Here is a 14,440-nt window from a genome sequence, read left to right as displayed (position 1 = left end):
TTAATAACTACATTTATTAAGTAACTGTTTTATTGCAGACTCTATGCTAAGGTTTTTCAAATACATTGAGATGAACAACTCTTCTTCATAAAAATAAGGTAGGATCATGACTGATAAGAAAACTTAAGAAGCCCTGGTGGAGTTGTGGGTTAGGCATTAGGATTCTAACTACAAGGTCAGTGGTTCAACTCTACCAGTCACTCTCCAGGAAAAAGATGAGGCTGTCGCTTACACAAAGATTTAGTCTCAGATAGCCTATATAGGGTTACTATGAGTCAGAGTCAACTCAGATGACAGGGGGTGAAACTTATACTCAAAGAGTTAGGGCAAATTATCCAGGATCACATGGCAGAGTGTGTATTATACTCAGGAATATCTGACTCTAATGTCTGTATTCTGAAGATAAAACCAGTACTTAATTGCTGTGAATGGACTCCAATTCATGGCAAACTCATGTGTGTCAGAGTGGAACTGTGTCCATATGGTTTTCAATGGCTGGTTTTTCAAATTAGATCACTAGGGATTTCCAAAGTCCAGGTTCCTCTAAGTAGACTTGAATCTCTAGCCTTTTATTTAGCAACTTAGCATGTTAACAATTTGAGCTACCCAGAGACTTATTCTGAACATCAAAGATATTTTATTACCTTCTTACTTCATCAATCTCATTCCTTTATAAAGCAATATGTTCATTGATAGTCATGGGCAAATGAAGTAAAAAAAAAAAAAAATGTTCCCAACACCACCAAAGAATTTTAAAAGGACTATATTGATAAATAATATATATCTATAAAAATAAGGAGCTCTGGTAGTGTAGTGGTTATGAATCGGGCTATGAACCTCAAGGTCAGCGGTTCAAAACTACCAGCTGTTCCATGGGAGAAACATGAGGCTTTATGCTCCCATGAAGATTACAGCCTCGAAAATCCTGTGTAGTGTTGTTATGAGTCAGAACCTATGGCACATAAACACCACCACCACCATACCACTTAATAGAGTTCTGGTGTGTCACTGTAGGATCAGCACTGAACTGATAACCACAGGTTGGTGATTCAAACTCACCAGCTGCTCCTTGGAAACCCTATATCAGGTCACTAAGAGTCAGAACTGTCTTGATGGCACTAAACAACAACAACAATATAACACTTAAAAGGTATGTAAGGAATAGATTCCCTAACTCTGTATTTCTTATTACTGCCACAATACTCACATAGCTTTTGCTATTTCCTCCAAAATTATCTGTGATATTTCCTGTAAAATCATGGTGTGTTTTTCTAAACAAAAAAGAAAACAAATAAAATAGATTATTTTCAAGCATCAATAATGTTTAATGTAGCTATAAGTTGGTCATTAATTGGGAAAGAAGAAGTGGTAATACAGGTATAGTTTTAATATTGTTAAATCTATGCAGTTGACAGAATCATTCTTATGTAATTTATAAAAATCACAAATAGAAAATTACCCATTTTTGTTGTTCTATGAGGCTGGAAACAGAACTGGTAAATATTAACTACAGCAAATTTCCTTTAAATGGTAGTTATTAATAGAAATTGGTCTTCTTCTTGTTAAGTGCCAGTGAGTCAATTCTGATCATTGAGACCCCATACAAGGTTTCCAAGGAGTGGCTAGTGAGTTTGACCAGTCGACCTTGCAGTTCAAACAGGCCTTGCAGACCAGTGCTTTATCCTATAGCACCAAACCAGGACCAACCTGAAATAACAGAAAAAAAAAAAAAAATTAATTTCCTCTGTTCAGCAGACACATATTGAATGACCCCATGGATTAGGAAATCTGGTGTGGCGCTGTGGGTTAATGCACTGAATTGTAAAGTCGGTTCAAACTCACCAACCATTCCTCAGAAATCCTGTATAGGAGCATTATGGGTCAGAACTGGCATTTAACAACAACAACTATGTATTAAGCAAACTGTTGTGACATGGTGACCCCATCTGTTACAGAGTAGGACTTCTCTATACTATGTTCTTGGCTATGATCTTGACAGAAACAGATCATCAGTAGTCAAGCAAAAATTAAGCCCAAATATGTGGCACCATAAGATAAGCACTGGACCACAAGGTCAGTTTGAACTGTAAGGTTAATGATTCAAACCCACAAGCTACTCCTCAGAAACCCTGTACAGCTTTACTATGAGTTAAAACCTATGCCACCGCAATTAGCAACAACAATCAACAAGAATACTATAAAATCAGTTTTTAAAGAGGTGGAGAAACCCATTCTGGGGAAATGATAAATGCTGAGTTTGGTGATAACATTGGTGTAGTTTGGAAAAGGATTTGAAAAAACAGATTTCCTGTTGTCCATGTCCAGGTTTTATTGACTGCTCAGATTTGACTCCTCTTTGTTTCTCCTCAATATTAGTAATCTCATGCCCCATCCCAGTTAAGAAAGATAAATAAATAACCGTTACCTTCCAGCCCATTCTTACTCTATGTGAGCCTGGAGGACAGATGAAAACTACTCCTAAGAGTTTCCAAGAGTGTAAATATTTAGCATAACAGATGGTCACATCTTTTTCAGTAAGGTCTACTGATGGATTCAGAAGAGTTTACCACCACACCATCAAACTTCTTCCCCTTGAAGTTGTTGTTAAGTGCCATCCAGTCACTTCCAACCCATAGTGACCCTGGATAGAGTTTCTGAGGAGCAGCTGGTTGGTTTGAACTGCTGACCTTATGGTTTGCAATCCAGTGCTTATCCTATAGCACCATATCAAGACTCCTCTCCCTTGAAGAACCAAACCAAAACCAAACCTAAGGCCATAGAGTCAATTCCCACTCATAACAATCCTATAGGACAGAAAACAAAGATATTCTCCATGGGTTTACAAGGCAGCAAATCTTTTTTCTTTTTTTATTTTGAATTTTCAAACAATCAAATAAAACATTTGTTTGATTTCATCTAAATTATTACAATCCCCTCCCTGCAATAACAGCTACACTGCTTTCTCCCTGTGGCTTCCCTTTTTTATCTTACTTTTCACAAGTCAATAAAGCAAAAATATTTGATGTATGCATACAAAACAACAGTATGTATTCATTTAAATGTCCAAAGAATGCATTTTGCAAGCCAGCCTCTTGCCTGCAGGCACACAGCCTTTCCTAGAGTCAGTCAGTAGCTGCTCTATCTCTCCATGCCACTGCTTCTGACAGTCTCTCCTGTCTCCAAGGCTGTCAATCTCTAAGAAAACATACTATCTTATCTTTTTCTCCAGGGGAAGCTGCTATATTCAAACTACCACCCTTTCATTTAGCAGCCCAATATTTAACCCACTGTGTCACCAGTGCTCACTATCCCTTGAAGAGGGTCACTGAAATGCCTGACTACTCCCCTCTTCTTCTAAATTCAGCATAGTTGCTAATCAGCAAGTGTCGGTTTCCTCAAAAGTCACAAAAAGCTTCTTTTCAGAAATCTATGCAAATACATTTTCCTCAACAGGGGTCCCTTGCTCTCCCTCCTTGGAGACCACAGTGGGTACATGTACCCCTAGCTCCCAAGAACCCATGCCCAGTGAGATTAAGAGAAATTCCTGTGTCTGGCATGTCCTGTCTGTCATGCCCAGATTAGAAACAAACCTAGGATCCATACCAAGACAGCTCCTCTTTAAACCATCCCCTAGTCAAGAAAGATGAGGCTTTCTGCTCCCACAGAGATTTACAGACTTGGAAACCCTATATAGAATTGATATGAGTCAGAACTGATTCAATTACACATAACCAACCAAGCAACCCTTCCCTAAAGACATATCTACATTGACTGCCCCCACCCCCAGTCAAACAAGCAGCACTTTCCAAATTCCAGACCCCAGAATCTCAGACCTTGGAAAAGCCACTGTGCTGAATTGCACTCCTCACAGGGATGGAGTCAGAGAGAGAGTACAGAGCTTGTATTGAAAGCTAGAAGGGGACCCAAGATGTGGGTACCCAATTGGAAACTTCCATGTCTCCAAAGCTAGTTTTATACCAAGCCAGTGAGTTTCAGTTTCATTTCTCACCTCAGGAGCAGTTTAGCTTCCCTTTACCTTTATCACCAGGTGGGTGGGGCAGGTTTCAGGATAGCAAGAGTCCTAGTAGCATAATAAAGCATTTGTCTGCTAACTAAAATGTGTACAATTCAAATCCACCAGCCTATTTAAGGAAAAAGATATGGCAGTCAGCTTCCATAAAGATTCACACCTTGGAACCCCTGTGAGGCAATTCCATCCTGTCCTATAGGGTTTAACTGAAATCCATAGCAATGGGTTTGTTTTGTTTTGTTTTGGGGTCCTAGAATCCCTTTGAACCTTAAAGGTGTGCGAGTACAGCCAATAATACGAACTTCATAACTTGGGCATAACTTTAGAAGGAATTGAGTTAGAGAAATTGGGACCATGGAGTCCTGGAGTCCTGGTGGCACTGTGGGTTGATGAGCTGTACTGCAAAATCAGTTTGAACTGCAAAGTTAGTGGTTCAAGCTCACCAGCCACTCCTTGGAAGCCCTTTACAGGGTCGCTATGGATTGGAACAAACTCGAAGGCGCTTAGCAACAACAAATAAGTCCTGGTGTGGTGCTGTATGATAAGCAATGGACTGCTAACCACAGGTTGGTAGTTCAAACCCACCGCTTACTCCTCGGAAACCCTATACAGGGTGGCTATGTGTCAAAACCAACTCAACAGCCCTTTAACAGCAACAACAAACAAGATAAACCAAGAGGAAGAACTTAGAAGCATATGAAATTTCACGGTGAGATGTGCAATCTTACTCATCCAAAAAAACATTATTTAAAAAAAAAAAATAGTAGTATATAAATAATATGGAGTCCTGGTGTGGTGCTGTGGATTAATGCGCCAGACTGCAAAGCCATTTGAACTGCAAGGTCGGCAGTTCAAGCTCACCAGCTGCTCCTTGGAAACCCTATGCAGAGTCGCTATGGGTCGGAATCGACTCTACGGCACTTAACAGCAACAACAACAACATGTAAATAATACAAGGACCTTGAGTTTGATTTTATATTATGAAGAACTGATCATTAATGAATAACTTCAAGTTATAGTTACATATGAACTATGTTTGGAATTTTCATGGACCAAAAACCACAATTAAAAATTCAAATTGAAATGCAACATGCTCACTTTTGTATCTTCCTTGTACCTATTATGCTTGCAACTTGGGTTTGCACACCGAACTCTGTCTCCTAGTGTCCTAATACCCAAGTCAAACTCACTGCCATCGACTCCATGCCAACTCATAGCAATCCTATCTAGGGTTTCAGAGACTGTAAATCTTTACTGGAACAGTCTCATCTTTCCTCCCAGGAGCAGCGGGGTTTGAACCTCTGATCTTGTAGTTTAGCAGCCCAATGACTAAACCACAGCTTCAACAGAGCTCCTTTTTTCTCTTGAAGTTGTTGTTGTTTAGTGCCTTTGAATGAGTTTCAACACAGCAATCCTGTACAGGTTTCTGAGGAGTAGCTGGTGATTTTGAATGACTGACCTTGCGGTTAGAAGTCCAGTGCTTATTCTATAGTGCCAAACCAGGATTCTTCTCTCTTGAAGAGGGTCCCTTAAATGTCTTAACTGCTCACCCCATTCCTCTTCTTTAAACCCTACCGTGTTTTTGTTTCCTCACCTTTCCTCAGCCCTGGTCTCCAAGCATCTACAGGAAGTCCCTGCTCTACACCTTTAGAAACTCCTACACTCCAGTGTATGTGGGCGCCTCCAGCTCCCAGCAGCCTGTGCCCAGCAAGTTCAAGTGTGCCTCCTTGGCCACTTCCCAGTCCTGCATGTGTGGATTACAGTCATATCTCGAACCCCCACAGGACACTGCTACGCTGTAGACTCCTCCCTAGGGACACCGCTGCTTCAAAGCTTCAGTCCTCTGCATCCCTCATACACAGAGCATATTCAGCTGACTCCACAGCACTTAATAATAACAACAGTGTGACAGTGTAGGATAAGAACTGCACTGCTGATCATAAAGTCTACAGTTCAAACTCACCGTTGCGCCTCAAAAACCCCATACAGGCAGGTAGAATAGGGAAAGGAAAGGGGCCTCAAGTCACTCTGTCTCAGCAGAAACAAGCCAATCTCAGCAATAAGCATGTTCTGAGAAGAGTGGTGGGAGAAAAGGAAAAATGTTGTAAGGGGTAAATAAAGTTAGTTAATGGTAAGCTAAAACCTAAAAAGCAAGACTCAAGGAAACAAATTGCGTAGTATTCATACAGCCTCCATTAGTACAGAACTTGCTTTGCAACTACTTTGTCAGAGATCACCAATGATGTTCTGATTGAGAAATTCAAGCAATACTTACTTAGTCTTCAGAGTCTAGTTGTGGCACTGTAGAGCTCTGGTAGCGTAGTGGCTACGAATCAGGCTGCGAACCTTAAGGTCAGCGGTTCGAAACTACCAGCCGCTCCGTGGAAGAAAGATGAGGCTTTCTACTCCCGTAAAGATTTACACCCTCGGAAACCCTCTACAGGGTCGCTATGGGTCGGAACTGACTCGACAGCACTTAACAACAACAACAACAACAGCTAACCACAAGGTCAGTGGTTCAAACCCACCAGCTACTCCTTGGATCTCAACAGAAAGTTAGACCAGCCTCAGCAAGAAATCAAATGACGTATTGCATTAGGCAAATCTGCTGCACAAGACCTTTTTAAAGTGTTGAAGAACAAAGATGTCAGCTTGAGGACTAAGGTGCACCTGACCCAAGCCATGGTATTTTCAATAACCCCATATGCATGTGAAAGCTGGACAGTGAATAAGGAGGACCGTAGAAGAATTGATGCTTTTGTGTTATAGTGTTGGAGGAGAATATTGACAGTGCCACAGGCTGCCAAAAGAGCCAATAGATCACTTTTGGAAGAGGTGCAGCCAGAGTGCTCCTTGGAGGCCAAGATGGCCAAACTTCGTCTCTCATGCTTTGGCCATATTGACAGGAGGGACCAAGTGCTGGAGAAGGATATCATGTTTGGTAAGGTGAAGGATCAGAGAAAATGAGGAAGACCCGCAATGAGACAGGTTGGCCAAGTGGAAGCACTAATGGACTCACACGTGGCAACAGTAGTGATGCCGGCCCGGGATCAGTCAGTGTTTTGTTCTGCATAATGTTGCTATGAGTCAGTACCCACTCGATAGTACCTAACAACAACAACAGCAACAGGAATAAATAAAAGCACTTGTGGTAAATGGAAAGAAACTTTGTCAGTCATGAGACTGAAGAGCAAGACTCAGAATAAGCATAGACAAGTGAATTTAACTGTTCACACACTTGAACTAGGAGTACAGTTCATACCTCTGACACAATATATAAAGGAAGTGACAAGTTGTATTCAGGACTCCTCCTGTTCTTTGCAAGGGTGAATCCTGTTTTTATCTCTCTGTAAGAATGTCTGTTCTTGTTAAGTGCCATCAAGTTGGTGCTGACTCATAGTGACCCTAGATAGGATTTATGAAGAGTGGCTGGGTTGGGTGTGAATCGCCAACCTTGTGTTTTTCAGTCCAGTGCTTATCCTACAGCGCCCTACCAGGGCTCCTTATAAGAATGTCTATGCTTCATAAGGAGTTTTGGTGTGGCACTGTGGATTAATGCACTGGATTAAAATGTCAGTTTGAACCACAAGGTTGGTGGTCAAGCTCACCAGTCGCACCTTGGAAACCCTATACAGGGTCACTATGGGTTGACATGGACTTGACAGCACTAATATCTCTTATCTGCTTAAGCCTTGTCTTTCCAACCATTTTCGTGTTACAGAGTCCCGGTGTGGCACTGTGGGTTAATGCACTTAACTGCAAATTTGGTTTGAACCACAAGGTTGGCAGTTCAAGCTCACCAGTCACTCTTTGAAAACCCTATACAGGGTTGCTATGGGTCAGAACCGACGTAATGACAGCACTTAATACCAACAACAAATGTGATACACCTTCCCAATTCTTTGGAAGGACAATCAGCTTTTCTCTAGTCAACATGCTCAACTGCCTCAGTCTCTGCCTTTGTCTACACTAACAAGCAATTTGATAATCTGAATCAATTAAATTTTCCTTTTTTAGTCCCATCTGGATACAGAGGGCAATTGCCCAGCATTCCTAAATCCACTAAATGTACTGCTTACCAACACAGCTTATCCTTTTACATTTTCCACTTGTTAATTTTGCTTTGGAGTCTTGATGTGGCACTACAGGTTAATGCACTGGACTGCAAGGTTGGTTTGTACCACAGGTCAGTGGTTCAAGCTCACCAGCCCCTCCTCGGTAAACCTATATAGTATTGCTATGAATCAGAATAGCCTCAACTACACTTAATAATATCAATAATTCTGTTTTGCATTTTTTACAATGATTGTTACAATCCCACAGCATTTTTCTTTTCTGTTCAAGTTTCACAAGTTTATGACAACTCCATGTACCATTCTTACTTAGAGTATAAGAAGAACACATAGCATTCCATACATACATAACATAGCTAACATACTAAGATATGGATTTGGCACCCTCTAGCCTCCTCAAATTTCTGGTGTGGTGTGTATGTCAGCAATGGACTGTGACTCACTAGATTGGCAATCCAAAACCCACTTGCTGCTCCTTGGAAACCCTATATAGGGTTACTGTAAGTAGGAACTGACTCAACAGCACTTAGAAACAACAACAAGCATCTTCAAAAGTTTAGCTAATTATTCTTCAGTCTTTTGTATCTTCATCTTTTTTTCTTGTCATCTAAAATGTACTGCTCAGTTCATTAAAAGACTCAAGTCCCTTCCAGTTTCAAATAACAATCCTCTGTTCTATATCATATCTTCTCTTCTTGGTATGGTTTTCAACAGTTGTTGTTGTTGTTAAGTGCCGTTAAGTCAGTTCTGACCCATAGCGACCCTGTACAAGGTTTCTGAGGCTATAAATCTTGACGGGAGCAGAAAGCCTCATCTTTCTCCCACGGAACATTTGGTAGTTTCGAACTGCTGACCTTAAGGTTTGCAGTCCGATTCGTAACCACTACGCTACCAGAGCTCCTTTTTTCAATAGTAGTCTACATTTATTTCCTATGTTTCCTTATGCCACTTCAAAGTCCTCAGCCACCATTAGTACAGAATTTGCCTTAAAACTACTTTGTCAGAGATCACCAATGATGGTTTACTGATTGAGAAATTCAAGCAATCAGAGTCTTGGTGTGGCACTGTAGGATAAGCACTGATGGCTAACCACAAGGTGGGTGATTCAAACCCACCAGCTATAGGATTTAGAAATCCTATACAGGGTCACTATGAGTCAGATTCTTTACCAATCCCTTTTCCCCAAACAACTTCTTCTCCCCTGATTTCATCTATACCAATCTTTGTCAAATTACAACATTATATAATTAACTCAATTCTCATTTCCCGCTGTAGGAAAATGCAAACGGAAAACAATAGGTTTTACATTCCTGTTGACACTAAGGAATCCTGATGGTGTCATGGTTATGCATTGGACTGCTACCTGCAATGTCAATAGCATGAACTCATTAGATGCTCCTTGGGAGAGAGCTGAGGCTTCCTAATCCCATGAGAAGCCCTGGTGTGGCACTGTGGGTTATTACACTAAACTGCAAGGTTGGCTTGAACCACAAGGTCAGCCATTCAGCCTCACCAGCCACTCCCCAGAAACCCTATGCAAGGTTGCTATGGCTCGGAACTGACTCAACAACAATTAACAACAACAATCCCATAAAGGAGTCCTGGTGTGGTGCTATGAGTTAATGCACTGGATTGCAAAGTCAGTTTGAACAGCAAGGTCAGTGGTTCAAGCTCACCAGCCACTCCTCAGAAACCCTATACAGGGTTGTTATGGATCAGAACTAACTTGACAGCAGTTAACAACAACAACAAATATCCCATAAAAATTTAAAGTTTCAAAAACCAAAGGGGTAATTCTCCTTTTGTCCTATAGGGATGCTGTGAATCAGAATCAACTGTAACGTCAGTTGCTTGGTGAAAACAAGGGAAGAGATTCCTTTCCTACCATATTTGTTCAAGATAGCTTATTATAGTTAATTCTTTCACTTCCTCTTTGAAAAGCATGTAAATCAAGGAGACTTCATTTACACACTTTTTTTAAAGGACTTGGGAGGCAACTCTTTTCAAATATAATTCTCAAAGAAGATCATACATCTACCTCCCAATTTCCTGGAAGGAGATTAGCATAACTTCAGGTATAGGATTTCCAAAGAGCAACTGGGAAAATTGAACCTCTGACTTTGCAGGTAGCAGTCCAGTTCTTATCCTACAGCAGGATAGTAGGTCTCCATCCTGCCATATGGTATTAGAAAATTAGTAATTTCATATTAAATATGAATGTAAAAAGTTTCATCCACTCAGCTACATAAAGGATAACATTGCTTACCATATACCATCCTTATTTAGAGGGTGAGAGGAATAACTAGTAAATTACCTGTGGTGTCTCACATTCTTGTTTAATACTTATTCAATAATAAAACTTTCCATTCTCTTCTATATTTGTAGAAAAGTTTTCTGGATTGGGATTAGGTTTTGCTTTTAGTAATAGTTCCTCAACCTCTCAAATTTGAACTCCTAACACTTATAGAATCTATAATATCTTCTCATCTAATTTCTAAAGGCTAAAGTAAAACTTAATCATTTCTCATGTAGACTACTGAGTCCTGTCTCCATTTTCATTCCATTTCTACCTGAATCTACCATTTACCATGTAAAACTAATCACATCAAGTCCCCATTAAAAATATTACCACTTTGGATTAAATTTGCCAGTAATATTTCCTCTCATTTTGAAACTAGTAGAGCAAGGACATCTACTTGGATAGATCTATCTAATACTGACAGTACCACTTACTAACTTTGAGATTGTTAATAAATTAGTTAACTAATCCTCAACTTCCTTATCTGTAATAACAGAGGTGACTTAATAACTGATTCTCTAAATAGCAAATCCCACTTTTTATCTCTCAGTCACCTTTGTTCAGAAACAAGTTTCACACACAGTACTTTTTACCTACTAGGGCAGACCTCACAAGTAAAGGGACATAGTCCTTCAAACTTTCAAGTCCACTGAAGACCACAGATATAAAGGTGTGCTTAAGGAATGGCAATTATGACACGAACACTGGGTGCCATTTGAGGGGAAGGCCAATGAGCACTTTCTGTTGGTCCTCGCAGTTTCTAGCTCTAGCTATGAGAGATCATTCAGCAATTTTTAATTCATTGTCCTAAATGCTATTGTCAATGGGACACTGTCCTTCTTACCTGATGCCTATAAATTTGTGGTTTATATTCAAGTTTAGGTACTTGATTTGACTACATTTTACAGTTAGAGCCCACTCCTTTTTGAGTTTTGATATAAATTAAGTTCCCTCTGAATTCTTTCTGATTATTAACCTGCAATGTTAAAACCTTTGCCCTTTGGCAGTGACTACTTGAAAGTGGATTACTACAGCTCCCCTAGCCAGTCCAGGAAGAAATAGTCTCATCCTTAGTCACACCCTGCCTTGGAGTACCTTTAATGGATTTGTGTTACCTGGGCTTTATGGTCATGAGTCATAGCCTGACCAAGGTGATTGCAAGTCTTCAGAGGCAATGTAGCAAACCTTTCTAAGCTGCAATAGTGTACATACCCCAATCATGGTTCCTTTCTCATTTCCATAGGCACAACTGTAACAGTAATGAATTCACTGAAACACAATGAAGAACACAAGAATATTGTCAGATATAGTGCCAGAAAATGAGCCCCTCAAGTTGGAAGGCACTCAAAATATGACAGGAGAAGAGCTGCCTTCTCAGAGTAGAGTTGACCGTGGTGACATGAATGCACAGGACTTTTATTTACTGATGAGGTACAACACAAATTGAAGAGAAACAGCTGTAAGATCCATTAATAAAAGGAACGTGGAATGTACGAAGTATGAATCTAACAAAACTAGAAATTGTCAGAAATGATATGGAATGCATAAACATTAATATCCTAGTCATTACTGAGCTGAAATGTACTGGTATTGGTCATTTTGAATCTGACAATCACATGGTTTAATATGCCAGAAATGATGAATTGAAGAGGAGTAGCATCACAATAATCATCAAAAAGAACATAAACAGATCTGTCTTGAAATACAACACTGTTGGTGATAGGATAACATCCATACTCCTATAAGGTAGACCATTTAATACCACTATTATTCAAATTTATGAACCAATCACTAATGCCAGTCATGATGAAATTGTATAATTCTACCGACTTATTCAGTCTGAAGTTGATCAAACATGCAATCAAAATGTATTGATAATTGAAATTAATGTGGAGGTGGGGCTTGATGGTGGATAGAGTAGAAGTGCAATGAGGGTCTCAATCACAAACACAGAATACCTAACTAAGCAGGTTCAGGGGACAGTTCCAGAACTCTGAACCACATATATAGGAATATTTTTAAAGTTTGAAGACTTATACCCCGTGGAAGTTGTAGCAGAAGCAAGAAATCTTATGCTTTTGAATCCACCAGACTCAGAGGTTCCTGGAGCTGCCATCTTAGGCAAGATCTAGAGGGGAAAGAATCAGAACTACCACAGACTAATGCCTGATGGAACCTCGGAGATGAAGGTATGGACATTCTGTTTTGTGTGTGTGTGTCTGTTCATTGGTCTCTCACTGTCTGTACACCTCCATTCTGGTGACTAGAGGGGGTGCCTGAATAAGTGGAAAACCTCCCACCTCTGGAGGTTTCTAATTACAAGCAGTGCTGAGAGGATAGTTTATTGCAATAAATGCACAAATCCAAAAAAGAAGAAAGAATCAAAATCAACACATTAACAGAACATCTCCAACAACTAGAAACAGACCAGCAAAGTAAAGCAATAGTTAACAGAAGAAAAGAATTAATAAAGACTAGAGCGCTATGAGTCAGAACCGACTCCATGGCACATAACAACAACAACAACAATAGAGCAGAAATAAACGAGATAGAAAACATATAAACTATAGAAAGGATCAGGAGGATAAAAAGCTGGTTATTTGAAAGAATTAATAAAATTGACAAATCATTGACAAACCTAACAGAAGAAAAGTGGGAGAAGACACAAATAGCATGTGTAATAAATCTCATGGGTGATGTCAGAACCAAAAGAACAGCCTTGGTGTTGTGATGTCAGAACAACAGAACCAACAGAAATAAAAAGGATAATAACAGAATGTTATGAAGAGTTGTACTCCAATAAATTTGAAAACCTAGAGGAGGTGGATACATTTTCAGAAAAGCACGACCTACTTAACTTACACAAAGTGAAGTAGAAAATTGAATAGACCTATACAAAGGAAGAAATTGACCAGGTCATCAAAAAACTTCTAACCAAAAAACGTCTGGTCCAGATAGATTCAATGGTGAGTTTTACCAAGCATTCAGGGAAAAGCTGTCACTAATTTTACTGAAATTATTCCAGAATATTGGAAAGGATGGAAAACTCCCTAGTACATTATATGAAGCAAGCAAAACCCTCATACCAAAACCAAGGAAGGACAATTCTAAGAAGGAAAATTATAGACTAATTATCACCAAAATCCAAGCCAACAGAATTTAACAACACATCAAAAAAAATAATACATCATGACCAAGTAGGATTCATACCAGGGATGCAAGGATGGTTCAACTTCAGAAAAACAATCAATGGAATTCACCATGTAAATAAGAAAAAGGAAAAGAACCACATGATCATATTGATTGATACAGAAAAGGCATTTGACAAAATCCAACATCCATTCCTGATAAAAACACTTAGCAAAGTAGGAATTGAAGGGAAATTCCTCAACATAATTAAAAGAATATATACAAAACCAACAACTAACATCACTCGTAGAAGAGAAAAACTGAAAGCCTTCCCTTGTGAATAGATATCAAACAAGGATGTCCTTTATCACCACTCCTATTCAATATTGTTTGGAAGTCTTAGTCAGAGTTATAAGGCAAGATAGGGAAATTAAAGGCATCCAAATTGGCAAAGAGGAAGTAAAAGTCTCTCTATTTGCAGATGATATGATCCTATACATAGAAAACCCCAAAGACTCAGCACAAAAAGCTACTGAAACTCATTGGAAGATTAATCAAAGTAGCAGGGTATAAGATCAAAATACAAAAATCAGTTGCATTCCTCTATACAAATAATGAGAGCACTGAAAACAAAATTAGGAAAGCAATATCATTTACAATAACCTCCCAAAGGACGAAATATTTAGGAAAAAATATAAGCAGAGAAACAAAGAACCTGTACAAAGAAAACGACAAGACACTATTTAAAGTCCCCTAATGTCAAACCCTTTCCAACACTAAGACTCAATGGGAATATATGCTCTGATGGGTGACTACATTAGTCACAGATAAGGGGAAATGAGGGAAAAACAGCAATGAAGCTGCAGGCTAAGCCCTACAATGTTCAATATTGTTGTTGTTGTCAGGTGC

The 14,440-nt window shown here is 39.5% G+C and overlaps 1 protein-coding gene across 1 annotated transcript in view; it reads right to left on the bottom strand.

The window, feature by feature from the left end:
• Positions 1 to 14,440, bottom strand: part of DDX60 (DEAD (Asp-Glu-Ala-Asp) box polypeptide 60) — a 204,479-nt gene that overhangs the window by 134,252 nt on the left and 55,787 nt on the right. Inside the window, exon 3 of the mRNA XM_006864550.1 lies at positions 1,208 to 1,271. Within this exon, the coding sequence (XP_006864612.1) occupies positions 1,208 to 1,271 (64 nt within the window). The remainder of the gene's footprint in view (positions 1 to 1,207; positions 1,272 to 14,440) is intronic.

The sequence above is a fragment of the Chrysochloris asiatica genome, unplaced genomic scaffold (genome assembly GCF_000296735.1).
Source record: "Chrysochloris asiatica unplaced genomic scaffold, ChrAsi1.0 scaffold00066, whole genome shotgun sequence".
NCBI classification, from domain to species: Eukaryota; Metazoa; Chordata; class Mammalia; order Afrosoricida; family Chrysochloridae; genus Chrysochloris; species Chrysochloris asiatica.
Note: the sequence above shows the minus strand (reverse complement) of the source record. Positions and strands in the feature narration are given on the sequence as shown.